The sequence below is a fragment of the Egretta garzetta genome, unplaced genomic scaffold (genome assembly GCF_000687185.1).
Source record: "Egretta garzetta isolate BGI_Z169 unplaced genomic scaffold, ASM68718v1 scaffold235, whole genome shotgun sequence".
Lineage (NCBI taxonomy): Eukaryota > Metazoa > Chordata > Aves > Pelecaniformes > Ardeidae > Egretta > Egretta garzetta.
The window spans coordinates 307,345-323,679 of record NW_009259792.1 but is presented as its reverse complement, the minus strand read 5'-3'; the positions used below and the strand labels follow the sequence as shown (position 1 = coordinate 323,679).

General features: G+C 43.5%; 1 protein-coding gene across 2 annotated transcripts in view; it reads right to left on the bottom strand.

Moving 5' to 3' along the window:
* PTCHD4 (patched domain containing 4) overlaps nucleotides 1–16,155 on the bottom strand; it is a 91,296-nt gene extending 75,141 nt beyond the window's left edge. Inside the window, exon 1 of one of the 2 annotated variants that reach the window (XM_035895119.1) lies at nucleotides 15,730–16,155. In XM_035895119.1, coding sequence (XP_035751012.1) covers nucleotides 15,730–16,155 — 426 coding nt within the window. Of the gene's footprint in view, nucleotides 1–15,555 lie in introns of both variants that reach the window. The other variant, XM_009639606.1, reaches the window with a different exon arrangement.
* Nucleotides 16,156–16,335: the final 180 nt, after the last annotated feature.

Here is a 16,335-nt window from a genome sequence, read left to right as displayed (position 1 = left end):
ATCCAATACACAGAAGAAAGATGAAGAAAACCTGCCAGGAAGCAAAAGGAATTGGATTTCCCTGGTTTTATTACTCCATCTAAGGGAAATATTAAAAAAATAAACAGCAGAGAATAAAAAGCGATGAGTAAAGCAGATCCACAGGAACCATTTAAGCTCTTACAATCTGAAGCTTCAATAATGACACAGAAAAGGGTGCTTTCTTCTTTTTAAATTATGTTTTATGTTGGCAAACATCTCTTTAATTTTCTGTTGTCTCTGCTCTTCCTGGGTTCTCTGGGGACCAGCAGCCAAAGAACTGAAACGCTGCGATAATGTTTTATCAAAGGCAAGAAGAAAAGAAATAACTGAGAATCAGACAGAGCCAAGCGTGATGTGGCAAGATTTGGGGGCTAGTGTGGTTTTGAGGTTAACTTCCAGATAAGCAGTCTGCAGGCTTAAGTAATGCAGCCAGCCTTCGAATGCAAGGTGCTGCTGCTTCCACCCTTGCAGTGCTCAGTAAGATATAGCAAGGCACTGTGCAAAGCAGACACAGTTAAAGACGCTTAACACTTCCAGCTGAAAATTCCTCTTTTTTAAGAGATAATTAATCAGTTTTCCTTTTTTTTTTTTTTTTTTTTTTTAATCTCAAATTTGGCATTGTGAAGCAATTTCTCTACCCTGAGGCATCCCCTCCTTCCCTCCAGCACACACTCGTTTTTAATGAGTTTGGCAATTTGTTTGCTGGAGCGAGCCAAAAAAATGTCTAGTTTCAGATGTTTTTCTTTTTTTTTTTTTTTCATAACATTGGACCAGAATCTGGAAAGGGGGAGTGGGAATGAGGCATTTAAGTAGGCCTGTATTTATGCATTAAAATATAACTGAATCTGGGGTTCTGGATCTGCATATGAGACAGCTGAGTACTGTTCAAAGTACTTCTCAATTCAATATCGTCAAAGAGATTTTTCACCCTGACATATGAACAGCAGCAGGTAGGATTTGTATTTCTGTCTCAAGACCACCTTGTAACCTGTGCCCTTCGTGATAAAATCTCATATTCTTAATAGCCCATAGAGATGAAGATCCTGCCATGTGTGATCCTCTAACATGTTTTCTTTACGTCTTACTCCAGTCAAAGTAAAGCTCATGGCATCATCTCCACTTTGGGCTTTTCATTGCCTCCCATCACTGGAGAGCTCTCCCACTGGAAGTTTGCTGACATTATGAGAGCCAGTTTTTCTTTATTTTTTTTCAGCCATACTCTGTGGGAGAGGGTGTCACATGCTGTCTCAGATGGCACAGAGCACATTTGCAATGATAAATGAGTGTTAAACAACAACATGCGACAATCTGAAAATTTTACATCAGCCCAAAGCCTTCATCTAGAGATTGCAGGAGTTGTTAACAACTGCTGCTGATCAAGCTCCACGTGCTAGGAGCAATTCATCTTGTTACAGCCTTTGCTTTGCTGAGGCCTGGGAGGACCCACATGAGGTACAGCAGATGCCAAGGTCTCACTTCAGACCAGAATCACTGGTCACCAGTGAGGTTCTGGCACAGTCTGGGACCTCACTGTGCAAGGTCCTGTGCAAACGCACAGCTGGAGAAGCTGCCCATGCTCCAGAGATCTTCCCGTCTGATGCTGGAGTTCCCTTAGTTGCTGAGTATCACAGCACAAACTGGTGATGCTGCCAAAGGAGGGGTCCCTTCCCTCTCCTTCCTGAGCCTCCACCTCCTCCCTGCCAAGCTTGGGAGCACCAGTTCATGTGGCATGTGACGAACTGGATTGGAGAACTAATCCAGGTTTATGCAAACTCAATGGGGAGGAAAAAAGAAAAAGAAAAAAAAATTAATTGCCTCCTTGCTGCCAGCTGGCTCAGGGTTTCTTTAATTCCTGTGCTCAAACTCTGTCGTCTGCTGGTGGTGTCAGCTATGCAACACCTGAATGGCTTCATCCTCAAGGTGGCTGTATTTCACAGCTGAGTATTTGTCCTTGCGTGCGAGTACACAGTAGCTATTAACTTCAAGCAGAATTTCTGATTTGGGTGCACCTCTTCAGCCAGAACAGGACTTGAAACATGAAAAGTTGGAATTGAGACTCTGAGGCCCTGAGTCAGGCTGCCTAACCCAACCGGCCAGGTTAGAAATGCCGAGACTACCAGGCTGCCTGCTCAAGGAGAAGGGAAAAACGGGGCACCTCTGAAGGGAAATTTTGACCTTAAATGGCCTGAATCTCATTCTTAGGGTTTTTAGTCCTCCTAAAGCCTACAGTGTCCCAAACCCTAATTTAAGTACCTTCATTAAATGCTTAAAGTTAGGTTATATGTGTTACTAGATTTATATGTTAATGGAGTGCTATTGTTAATAATGAGTTCAAGATACCAAGATGAATATTTAGTCACTGTATTTAAGCGCTTCTGAAGAAATGTATTATCTTCATTGTAAATAACAACAACCACTACATTTTCAACTTAACCAAGATGTTTCCCTGCAGGACATCAAAACATTTTTCACCAAATAGACATTTTACAGTTACTTTAATGTAATGCATGTTTAAAAAAAAGAAAAAGATTTTTCAAAGTCCCCTGGAGTACAAAGTGATTTTTCAATTTATGTGTATAACCTATTTGGACAGGTTTTGGTCCTGGCAGAAGAGGAAGGATTGGACTTTTAATTTAAAAAAAAAAATAATAATTGCTGCAGATGATGAGACCCTGTGGTATGTAGCCACCTTCGGATTTCAAATAAATATTCAGGGAAAAATGTTGATAAAGTAAGCCAAAGAGCAATCAGATGGTAAAGCACTTCCAGATGATAGATCCTTAGCATGTGTCTTCTGAGTATTCCGCAAAATCTCAGCCACCCTGCTGCAATAAACTGCCAATATCTAGCAGTCTATCTTGCAGGAGGATGGCATTTAATTCCTGTTCCTTCAGTGGAAGTTAATTCCTTATTCAGATTAATGTATTTTAGTTCTTTTGCAGCTGTCTAATAATTTCCAAAAAGGAGTTTTTCAAAATCCTGACAGAGATCTGGTGTGAGACAAAGCTGCAATGGGCTTGAGAAGAAGCCATGATTTTCCCCATGAAATTATTCTTGGAAGTCTTTTCTCATGTCAGTGCACATGCAGATTATACCCTAGGTCATTCAGAAACACTTCATCTGATGTAAGTCTTTGCTGTAACGATCTTAATATTTAGCATATTCTCATACTTCTGAAAATTCCATGGAATTTTTTTTTTTATTTATTTGAAGTGAAAGCATGGTGGGATTCAGCTCACCTAATTTTAACCAGCTGAAAGTTAAATGCATGATCTGAACATTCGTTCTTTGATCCATGATGCCTCTGAAGGGTGAATTCATCGTGGCCTAATGTAGTTGTTTAGAAAACAATGAAATGCATTGCTTCCGGAGGTTCACCCTTCTCTCCTCTGATTGCACACTGGGCCCTGTTGAGATTAGATGCCAAACATAAAATGGCTCAGATTAAAAGAAATATATCCCATCTTTGGGATGGGTTTTCTCATCACGACTCTTTGTATGAGCATCCACAAACTGCTACACCATGGACCCTCAGTGGCAGGGCAGGGTGACAGCCTGACTCTGCAAGCCTGACCAGGTACCATCTGCTGCAGCAAATGCCCTGATGTTGTGGACTTTTGTCAAGAAGAGGAGAAGAAATGGCCTGACTCCACAATCCATTTCATAAACATCACTAGCCTGTTCCTAGAGACTATGCCTGCAATCAAACTCAAGTTGGACAAAAAGTAGTAGAAATGATCCAGCTGAATACTCTTTAACTGTCCTGCTCAAGTGACTTTTAAGACTGCCTGCTATGAGAATTTTTCCCTGGCACAACCAGAATATAATTGATGAATGACAAAATTCAACAGGGACAAAATGGAGCCAATTTGTGACATTAGGGGTATGAGGCTATTTAAATTTGAAGTGTTGGGGAACAATCAGGTGAGGCACAACGCACCAAAACAATATCAAGGTTGGCCCATACAAAATGCACACAGTCAGCACAAAACTCCAGAAGATGACTGATTGCATTCTAGAAAGATAACAAAAGGACCAACACATCATCTACAGCCTCCAAAGCACTGTTCAAACTCAACATACAGAGCTGTCTGTCCTACAGAACTCAATCTGCAAGAAGGTGAAGGTTGTAGCACAACACTGAGTAGCGAAATGTGCATACTTTCAGAGTCAGAAAGTAAAACTAAATGCCCTTTCTGTGGGGGCTGCAAAATCCCAGCTTTAACATCAACTTTGTCTTTGACCTTGGTCCTATCATTTAAGCACTGCATCTTCAATTCGACATTTACAAAACTCAGCTCACAGGAATCTGCTTCAAGGGAGGACTCTATATTGCCCTTTGGGGACCAGAACACAACCAGAACTCTTCAGAAAATTGTTTTATTTTCTTTTTGGATTTCTAAATATTCTGGTTCTGTCCATGTAAATTCTCTGACTCAGCTGCTGTTGACATCTCCTCCTTGTTTAATATTATCTGTGAATTTCATTCCTGTGCAATTCAATTCCACTTCCCGATAATTAATAGAGATGTTAGATGAAACCAGACCTAACACAAATTCTCCAGATACCCTGTAAGATACCTTCCATAAACTTGTTACATTATCATTTATCATGATTCTTCATTTACAATCTTTCAGGCAGTTTCCAACCCACATGACTGATTTCCTATCCAAGCCTATCTGAATTAATTTTTCTATTAGGATTCCCTCATAATCCTGCACAGGCCAGAGAATGGGCTAGACTGACCTTATAGACTTTTTACATCTTTGACCTCTTGATGTTACACAGAAGAGGCATGAGATTGCTCATAAAATTCCAACAGCTCTTTGACTGAATGTCTCCAGCTGCACCACAGCACTCCTTTATGATGGGAAAATCAATGTAAGGGAGAGGAAGATCTGAGTTGCAGCAGAATATGAATTCTCATCCTGCACCAAAATCACCCAAATTGCTCCTTCACAAAGTAGCATCTGAAATGTTGTCCTTTCTGTCCACTGCATCCTCACTGAAGAGACTCCAGGAAAGATCCAGTTCAAACTGGTCCTACCACTTCATGATACACTTGAGTTTCTTTGAGTTTCTTTCTGGACTATTCTCTATCCTGGCTACCTTTTATTTAGCTACTTTAAAGGAAGTGAAGAAACATCATATTCTGCCTTTATTTTTCCTTGTCATTTTTGCTACTTCAGAGAGTAATTAGGTTTTCCACAAAAAAATTATCAGAATTATTCCTAAAGGAGCATTGTTCAGATCTGTTAAGTAGTGACAAATGACTTGCTTTAACTTTCCTTTTGAGGTGAATATTCTGATGAAAAGACCACTGCACATATACTGTTACAGTATTCAGCATTTACAAAACACATTTTTCCCTTCAGGGATGTCCTCCTCTTTCTCCTATTTCCAAAATCTTATACTAGAAGCAAGAAGATGGTAAAAGTTGTAAGGATACAAGCTTTATTCTTTCAGGAGAAAAAAAAACCAACTTCTCTTTAAAATTAAATTCTTCTCAAAAATGAAATGTCATGAAATATTTTATGAGAGCAGGAGAGCTCTTAAGCTTGTCAAGCTTGTGAAATTTATTTTTGGATATATACCTAAAGCCTAATACTTGTGCTAATCTTGAAGCCTGGGGAAGGAAAGGATTGGAGATACATTTGTAAATACTCAGAAATGTTCATGTTTCTTTGCTGGTGTCCCGACTTTCTATGCAATTTTGTGCATCAACTGGGTGACCAGTGTTTTTTATGTGCAGATAGAAAATCGGTTATGGGCAGGAAAATTAATGTTAGTTAACGAAGAAACACCACTGGTAGAGCATTTATTACCACACCTTCCAACCACTCCTGAAGAGAAGTGGGTTTGGCACCTGGATCCAAAAGTCTAGGTGGTGCAATCTCTACTAGAGGATGTTTTTCACTTATCTGTGAATGAAACTTCACTCAGCAGGACGGGAGGCAAGAACGTGAGCAAACTGAAGTGTCGACTTTAAGGAGAAAAATGCACATGAATATTTTCATGTTGCATCTGCTCAGCACTGCATTTGTTAATGTATTTAGTTAATGAATCAAAATCTACTCTAAGAAACCATCCTGGAAAATGCTTTGGAAAAGGGTGATTTATATTGAAGTCACAGGCCCCGTCAAACAAGAGATTGCATTGCATAATGAAGCACCGCTAACAGCATCTTTCTTCTTAACGAACTGCAAATTGTTTTACAAACTAAACCTGCTCCAGAAACTGGAAGTGAGGATCACTTGGCCCATCAATAGAGTGCCTTGGTCTCCAGTGAAAAATGGCATTAAAAGAGCCAAAGCACCCTGTTGGGGCATGCATTTATGCCCACAGGGACTGGGCTCTGTCCTCAGTCATGCAGGGATCCTGCCAGGCAGAGCTGGTGGGGTGACTTCCTTTATCCGTGATTTTCAAGCCAGAGTGCCCTCTCCTTCCCCAAAGTTTGAACATGGGAAAACATTTCCTTTTAAAGTAACTTATTTTTTCCTATATTATTTTCTAATCTACAGTATAATGTGAGAGCAAAATATTTTGGAAAGAATTTTGAAAGAATACTTTGAAAGAACCATTTCAACACAAAAAAATAGAAGCATTTTCTTGGGGACGTGTCAAAATGACTCTATGGGAACCTGCCCTTCTGTTTTCTTCCTCCAAGAGAAAATTAAGGGCAAGGTAGACATTGTTTCAAAGATGGTTTTGATTTCAAGAGTACTGTAGCTTCTGATAGAGAAAGATTCAGCTGAAATTTTATGGGCCCGCCCTACATGCAGCACAGGTAATGAGTAATCTAGTACAGGTAAATGAGTGATCTAGTACAGGCAAATGAGTGGTCTAGTACAGGTAAATGAGTGATTTAGCACAGAAGCAGCAAAACACTCTATGGCCACTTCTGAATTGTAGCACCCTTTACGAAGTTGTTGACACGTGCAAAAACACACACCCTGTATGTGGTAAGAATAACACCTCCCCATCGGACTGACAACACTTGGGTAATGCTGGTGGAAACAAATATGCAAGGTGTAAGAAAAGCAAGCCCTGTCTTAACAGAAGAGCAACTTTACTGTCTTGCTTGGGTACCTAACGGCACAAGTGTTGGGTGCCCACAGCACCAGTCCTATAGGTGATGTTTATGTTGCCTATACATTTCGAGAGGGTACATATTAGGTGTTTGGGCTTTCCTGTGGAGGTATTCAATGGCACCTCCTAGGTGTCCCATCGACTGCGCAAGGAAATTAACTGTGGCTGACTGGCCCATTAGGAGCTTGATCTTTAATCCCAAATTGCGTACCCTAGGTAGGTGGGCTGCATTACACTTCAAGTCCTTGCTATGTGGCATTGCCTTCAAAGGCCTGGGACAGGTAGGCAAGACTACCCTTTGCCTTCTCAGATGCCCTCAGAGCAGACAAGCAGGCTTTAGGGCTTGTGCAATTGGTATTTTTAAAGAAGAATTATTCTGGGAGATGCTGAAACATTTGCCTGTATTGAGGAAACATAATAACACCTGTGGTGCCAACAGACTTTTTCCATCTTAGTTATAGATCATCATGAGACCAAAACCTTCCTGCAATATTCGCCAGGTAGTGACATGTCGGTCTCGCAACCTGCCATCCCGCCAGCAGCTCCCTGGCTGCAGTACCAGTTTGCTAGCAAGATTGGACTGGGGGAGGGCACATTTGGTACCCGAATGCAAAAGCAGGGAGAAAAGCTGCTCTGGCCAACTCACGGCTGTGGGAGGGCTGTCTGACGTCTCACAGAGCTGCTGCTGGGCATGCAGAACTGGCATCGTGCAGGAATTACCCACTGACGTGTAGGTGGGGTTAAGGAGAAAAAAAAGCTGCAGAAAAATCTCTTTGCCATACCAGAGCTGCCCACCAACAAATTATTCCGAGTTTGCCCTTGAAACGGTTCCACAGTAATACTTTTTAGCTGGAAATCCTCCCACTGCCGCCAGATCACACTTACTAGTGTCAGCAAAGATCTCCAAGCACTTCACCCAAAGCCCCTGCTCCCAAATGGCCCAACCAGTGCAAAAGGGAAGCTAATTCACACCCAGTGTAACCAGGGCTAGGACGACGACATGTGCCACTGCAGGCGATCATCCCTGCAACGCTCAGGAGCTCTGTCACTGCTCTCCCTCTTTGCAGGATCCTTCACAGCCCCGCTACCAAGAACGTCCTTTGCTATCTACTCTCCACATGAGCATCTTGTGCCTTGGCAGGCAGGAAAACAGAGAACAGGACTAATATATAGTGAGCAACAGAGGTATAAAAGGCTTTACAGATTGCCCTTTCTGCCTCCCGTTGTCTTCCCCTCTCTTTCCCATCGCACGCAGCACCTACGTTGCTGAAAACTTTGTTTCATCTGTTTTTAAGGCTGCTTTTCAGCTCAATCCCAGCCGTGCACAGCATGTCTCACCGCTTGCACTAGGAGTGTGCAATGGATGTGGGGTCTGCATAAATTAAAGGCTTTCTGTACAAATGCAAGATCATTATTTTAATAACTCAATTCACTCCTCTCGGAAAACCAGTCAGCAGGATTTTTCACCATGACTTCTGTAATAATACCCGTGCAGAGCTCTGCATAGGGCTCTTTGATCCCTTAATGGCTGAAAAGGTTTAATACAGGTTTTGTTCTTAGATTACTATTTTCCAAATGTCTAGCACAACCTTACCTACATTATTGTTTACTGACTAAGATATGTATGTAATATGCATACACACATAGACATAGAGGGTGTTAAATAATTTCAGAACTTTTTTTGACATATTTATTAATCTAATTTTCTCCTTCCAAAGTTCTTCCCACTCCTACTACAGAACATATATTTAATTGGTTAATGTTGATTTAAGGATCTCCTCTCCTCTCCTCTCCTCTCCTCTCCTCTCCTCTCCTCTCCTCTCCATTAAAGCATCTTTCTCCGTCTGGGAAGATGACACATCTTCTTCACTAAGGCTCATCAACTGTATTCTCTCACCTTGCTAGCATGGCGGTATCTGAATTTAGTTCTTGTTACAGATAGCAAGAATACCCATCCATTGTAAATTCAGAAGGAGAAGTTCAGCGATCTCCTCTCCTCTCCTCTCCTCTCCTCTCCTCTCCTCTCCTCTCCTCTCCTCTCCATTAAAGCATCTTTCTCCGTCTGGGAAGATGACACATCTTCTTCACTAAGGCTCATCAACTGTATTCTCTCACCTTGCTAGCATGGCGGTATCTGAATTTAGTTCTTGTTACAGATAGCAAGAATACCCATCCATTGTAAATTCAGAAGGAGAAGTTCAGAGCCCTCCAACAGCTCACACAGCCAGTACAGTAAGGGGCTGAAAAGACATTTTGGAAAGGTATAGGGAAGGCTGAGATTAGAAGATGTTATGTCAGTGTAGAAACACTGCCAAGAGTTAACTGAATATTTAGTAAAGGACTTTTTTTTTTTTTTTCTGTCCACAGAGGAGTAGCTCTTGCAGGAAGATGGCAAAGTGCTACTGGACTTTCTACCTTGAGCAAGTGGTTGACGCCCATCCCAGATCCACAGTGATGAGCAGTCGTTACTAACTGAAGGGGCTTGCAATTGCATCTTTGTTTTCTCTCTACTCAAAAAATCTTCCAGTTGCTTCTTTATTATTATTCACATCACGGTAAGGCCTCCAGAAGGCCTGGCACTGCATAAAAGGCCATGTCTCCCAGCAAGTGCTGACAAAATTGAAGAGTTTTGGGAGGGAAAGGCATGAAGCAGCTGACCAAGGTCATCTGAGAGGTCAATGGAGAATGTTTTCTTTGCAGACTTTGACATGGCCCCTGCTCTCAGCTGCTTGATGGGAAGGAAGGAGCCCCACACCCAGCCAACCTGCTGTCTACAGCCCTGGTCGGGTGGAGGTGGACTTTACCCTAGAGATGGGTAAAGAAAGTTAAGTTCATAACCAAAGAACGACAATGCAAAAAGAGCACCCTAAACCCTGTCTTTGCTTTGATAGGTTTCTGCTGCCTTTCTGCTGTTTGTTTATGCTGGGACAGCTTGTCCTGATACAGGTTAACCTGGTTTCACATCCCTGGTGCAGTCAGGGCTCATAGTCTGGCCTTCCTTTTAGGCAAGAGGGGGTTGTCTTAACACCTGGTCTAGCAGAGCTAAGAAAGAGACCGCTCCTAATGTACTAAGAAGAGGAAGGAGTGGAGAATTTTCCTAAAAATGCAAGGAAATGCTTCATTTCTTGCCCACATGGAGGAGGCAGGCTGTCTGATCATGTCCTCAAGAGCTGATAGCTGCATGGACATCTCCCCATAAAGGCATGGCTAACCTGCTGCAGACACCAGCTCCGCCAGCCCCTCCAGGAGAGGTGGGCGAGGAGCTCTTCCTAGTCCTGCTGGACAGTACAGAAACGCAGTTGGAAGAACAAGACAGTCTTTTTTCTTTTCTTTTCCAAATAAGTTTTCCCAGCCTGTGAGCCAGAAGAGGCCACTTGCCTTCAGACATTTTCAGCTTGCTTTCATGCTACTGAGCAGCTACTCTGCCCAATCCTATCTTAATCAGAGAGGATAAGATGAAAACTATCTGCAGCCTCCAGCCTTCCTCCTCTGATCCTCTCCTTGCTCGTGTTTTATTGTTTTGCTTTGACTTAGCAACTTTCGCCAGACACAGAGCATTTCAGAGGATCCCAAGCCACAGGCTGGGACAGGTGGTACCACAAATGGGAACAGAGCCACAGTGCCTCTAAAGAAGCATCTGGTCCTTGGAGTCAGAGTAATCTTACACTTGAACCAACTTTACTGAAGAGATAAATAGTTTGTGGATATTTTTGGTACACGGATGTCTACTCTCATGCAGGTGGGTTCTGGTTTTATATCCTCTCTGTCCCATGGAGGTGGTCAGTTCTCAGGGTCATGTAAGGAGCAATTAATCTTACATCAGTGGGTAAGACTCCACGAATGCAAAGGGAGCAAGGCTTATTTAAAAGTACAGCTGCCAGCATGAGAAAAATTGAGAATCTGGCCAGGAGCAAGTCTGCAATTAGGGGTTTCAAGATGCTAAGAGAATGCAAGTAACTTTTCTATTTAAGCAATAAAGGATTCAATATTCAACTCTATTACCACATTTGTGGTAATAGAGATGTCTGTTTTATTTGCTGCTATTTAGCCTAGTGTTCATAAATGACTGATACTTAATTAATGAAAGCAATATTACAAAAACCAATCTGCTTCCAAAAGGCTCCTTTTAACCAGGAGTTGTCATATTCGTTTTGATCTCAGAGAGGTAAGTTCTAAGTTATTATGTTTTCTCAGACAAAATAGCAAATAAACATGAAAAGAAACAGTAAAGGTAAAATACCTGAAAAAGTGCTTTCATGCTTTTTTTTTTTCCCTCCGGGTAAGGACCCTGTTCAGAAATCATTCTCATTCTTTGTAGTGATTTTTTTTTTCTTTTTTCCTGATAAGGACAGCAAAGTTTCTGGGGTTATTGGCAAACCAGGGTCATAAACCAATCTGCTTCCTCATATCTGATAGTACACAAGAAGTAATCCCCCATACCAATAAATAAAATGTGCCTCAGACCGTACTCTGGCCCTGGGGGCAGGGGCACAACACATCCAAGCAGACACACACTGTTATCCCCAGAATGGAGAATGGAGTAGATATTCCAACCAGGAATGGATCCTTTCCCATGCTGACTCCCAAGCCATGCCCAGGCACTGTCCTGGAAGTCTTAATTGACAAAAGTGATGCCGGGATTTGTCAAAACTTGTGATTTAACAGTCTGATGTCTGAGGGTCAGTGCTCAGAGTAGACTTGCCCAGTCTATGTGGTTAGGGCACAATCCAGACGCCAAGCATTGGGGTTTTTGTCCTGGGCTAGGAAAAGCACGAGAAATCTTGCTCCAGGACGTATCTCAAAAGTCTTCATCAAGACTTCATACATCCAGCTTTGTTTTCCTCCTCTGCCACGGTCTATCTGCATGACCTTGGGCAAGTCACACTTCTGGCTGGGCTGCAGACTGCAGCGTAGCATAGCAATAACTGTGAACAAGCTAGAGAGTGTCCCCAAAGCCACAGGAGCAAGAATTTTTGTACAGCCTGGCTCAGCCTTTCGGAAGAGTAAACTAGCCTGCAATGACCCCTGTGTTGCCAGAGTGGATTTTAAATGCATCTCAGGCTTTTGAAACCACACTGCAGTCTGCTCCGTGGATGTAAGTGCCATCTCTCTGCTCCTCCTCTGGAGAGTAGAGAGACCAAGACTTCCCAACTTAGAGAGGGGCAGTGAAAATAAATATATCCAAGGCTATAAGCTCTTGCAACACTACAGCAAGTAACGATTAAAAAATCATTACCCTTCACAGCCAGATTTTCGTAGGAAAAGCCAAGCAGTTTCATTAGATTTTGCAGCCCAGTAACAGCTGTTTCAAAACCAAGCAGTCTGCTGAAACTTGCTCACACAGCTCCCACAAAGTTCCCGTGAAAGACCTGGCAAGAGCTCACCCACAGCCTCACCTGAGAGAACCAAACCAATGTGGGCTCTAGCAGGAGACAAGAAGAGGGGCGAAGTGAGAGCTTCTCACAAGACTCGGGGGAAAGCAAAAACTACAAGATGTTTTTGCAGCTCCCAGATGGGGAAGAAGGCAGTAGGAACAGCTCAACATTGTCATTGTGGTTCCCAAACCAGTACAGGTTGACACTTGACCCGTGTCAGCTGCAGACTAAACACATCTGGGACATCTTTGTGATTTGTAAACCAACCATATTGTTCTTAGAAGAATTTTATTCAATCTGAAGGCACTATTAAAAGAAAAAGACAGAGCAGTACTACCAGTACTAACCAAGCAATGTGTCCTTTGAGAAAGTGAGGCAACCTGGTGGGTCCTTATGGTGCAGGGAAGTTTAGCTGAGAAAGATCCCAAGGACATGGACCGGTGAGTGTGATGAACACTGGTCCACAGTGAATTAGGCCAGACAGACTTGACCCTCTTATTGCATTCCTTTGGGGCCTAGCCACAACCACTCCTTCATGTCATGACTCAAATAAAAAGAAATAAAAAACCTCCTAGCTACAGCCACAAAGGGTTGTTCCCTTTGCTGTATATCCAGAGACTGATCTACCCCAGCGGGTGCAGCATCCAAGGTATTTCTGGTTAAACACATCCAGACACCCCAAAACAAGCAACACAGGTCTGGCTTTCTACAGTCTTTGCTCAGAGGTGCAGAGGGAGGTCAGTAAATAGCCTGGAAGCCTGGATCAATATTTTGGCCATGGCTTGAAGGAAAGCAAGCGATGTTTGCCTACAACTTCCTAATCCTGTAGATGGGACAACAGAGATGACAGAGGGGGGCTCACCGAGTGAATTAATCTATACCAAGTAGTAATTTATTCCCAGCAGCTGGAGGCAAAGAGACCAGAGGAGGTGAGTCTCTGGGGATGTGCCGTAGCTGAAGGCCAGTCCAGGTTCAGGGCTGACCAGGGTCCCACAACAGAGTCCTAACTGTACCAGAAAAAGAAAAACTGTGGTAAAGCGTTTTTCTCTTTCTCAGTAACACCAGGGGCTCTCCCATCTGCAGAAAAGGGTTGTAGTCGTCAGCTTTTCTCTAAAGTGCAGCCACAGATTTTGGCGGCTTTACCTCCCCTCACCGAGAAGTGGGTAGGAAGCTGTCTGCTCTGTCCAGCCTTAAACCCAGGTACTTAAGGGCATTTATTCCTTCATTCGGAAGATGATGCACAACAACTGCTTGAGGGATCGGAGGTGCTGGGCTGGTATTTGGCAATGTTCAGAGTCAGGTATCTATGCTTTGGGAAAACCTTTCTCTGTATTAATTATCTACCGATCACTTATTCCAATAAACCTCTAATCCAGACCAGGTTATTTTTCCCTTCGCTTTTATCTTTAAAAAAAAAAAAAAAAGGAGCTGTAGGAACTCTCCTAGTAAAAAAGAAAACACATCGCAAGTGACCTCATCCTAGTTTTGCCAAGCTCAGTCAAGGTTTCTCCACACAAGAAAATGAGTCTGGATTGAGAGAGTAGAATGACTTATTTCTGTATAAAGCTTGTTTATAATTACATTAGTCCAGATTATAAGTGTTCTCCACTGAAATAGCTTAATCTTGACTTTAAAAATAAGCAAAATGGAAAGAAAGCACTTTAATTCTGCAACAGCAGGATTGTCTTCCCAGCAAACTAAAAGTTAAAATTTGTTCAGGGATATTTAATCCAGAATAACTTGTGTTTCCGAGCTCTCCCTGCACTCGGGACTTTCCAGCAGCAGCAAGCACACCTTTTCATTTCCACACACTCAACTCATCAGCCACAACTCTGCACAAAGCAACTACTGTAACATCCAGAGCAATGGGACCAAACCCCACCTGGCCCTTTTACTGAAGCAAAAACCCCAATAAACTCAATCTATGTCTCTGCTTCAGTTTTTGGGGCAGGGATGGGCTTTACTTTTTTTCCTGCTAAATGAACAGTAAGAAACAAATGATAAGTTCAGGATCTGGCCGGTACTTGCGAGAGCACTCCCTCCCTCATCCCTGAGGATCTCTTTGAAAAAAGGAGGACAGGTAACCCTTGGTTTACAAGGTCTCTCTGGTTTAGGACCTGAGCCATGAGTAACGAGTGTGCTAGGCAGTTTGTTACACTTTATTAAATAAATCCTGCCTCTGGTGCAATGCCTGGGGGAGCATGCAGATACCCTTTAATTTGCAGAAACTTCTTTCAGCAGCCACCTGAGAACTTTGCACCACATTTGCTCATAGCAAGTTAGTCCTGGTGAACTGGAGTGCTCCAGCTGACAGAGAAAGCAGATGGGTACTTGGCTGCCAGGGAAAGATTCCCGAGATAATTTGTGGCAAATTGTTCATTCTTTTAATTGGAAGGACTGAAACTTCTTTCACCTTTTACCTTGTTTCGCCTTTGCTGGAAGCCTTTAAGCTGATGGGATCGGTCCCAAAACTCCAGCCCATCCACCAGCAGCAGAGTTAATTATTTTCACACCGAGAGAAAAAATTCCACCTCCCTTCCCCTTCTTTGCATGCAGGTAAAGAAAAAGAAGGCAGGACACTTGAAATCGCTTCTGGCCCAAACCTCCCGCTGCTCCTACAGCACTCGCAGAGGCAGGGAGATACAGGAGCTCGCTGCGCGTTTGAGGAAAGCCTTTTCTGGCCATATTAAAGACAAATTATCCCACCACGGCTGTGGGGCTGGAAAAGGTGATAGAGAAACCCCAACTCTCACCACCACCACCACCACCATCCCGAGACCTCCTGTCCCTTTTCCCCCCTGGATTAACCCTTCAAGGCATTGCAAGGTCTCCCGGTCCCGAAGCTGTTCTCCGCTCCCTGCTTCTCCTGGTTGTTGGCGTTCAGTCCCCCCCCCTCCCTCCTTGTACAGAACAATAGCGAGGCACCGGTTTCAGCTGCTTCCCGAGGAAAGCCCAGATCACACACATTTCGATAGAGAGAGATAGAGATGATTATATTTCTCTTTGCTGCTTAGGACAAGAAATGAAGTGCTGCCTCTTTAATTGGCAAAAGCATGCAGTAAGAGCATACCTTTAATTTAGTGTTGGGATAGCTCACTTGCACCCTGGCTGTTGTCTTATTGGAGAGGGCAGCCTGCCTCAGATCCTCTAGCACTGAAATAATATCATCCAGCACGCATTTCTTATCCTGATTTCTCAACACACACAGATGGGAAAAAGTATAATTATAGCCTTTGTAGTTCACCTTCATTTCCAGCACGGCTCGGTGGATCTGCAGGATCACATCAGCCTGATGCAAAATATTGCCTCCGGGTTTGGAGAGGAGAATCACCCTGCCATACCTCCCCGGGGTGTGCAAGTCCGAATAGAGCTGGCTTTTGGATTGATCGAGGGAGAAAAGGCTGCTGGCTAAGCTCCTCTCGATCTTGGCCAGGCTGTGGCTGGGGGCTACCAGGCTCTCCAGGTCAGTGTCAGGCTGGAAGCGGTTGAGCAGGCTGAAGCCGAAGATGATGGTCAGGACTGCGGGCACAGTGAGGAAAAACACCGGATGCCTGCTCACGAATAAGCCCAGCTTGTAGAAAAACGACTGGAGCCCTCTGTGTATCACCTGCCGCAGCATCCTCCACCAGATCCAGCCTGCAGATGCTCCTGGCCGTCTTAGAAAGCACATGTGACATGTGTAGCTCCTTACCCCTTCCTGTCAGTTCCCCTTTCTCTCTCCCTCTCTCTCTACTACTCCTTTAAAAGACTGCAGCAAGTTGCAGCAAGACAGCCAAATATTGATCAATGGGGGGTGTGTGTGCGGGTGTGCGAGTGTGTGTGTGCCGGGGGTGGAAGGGACCGGGCAGAG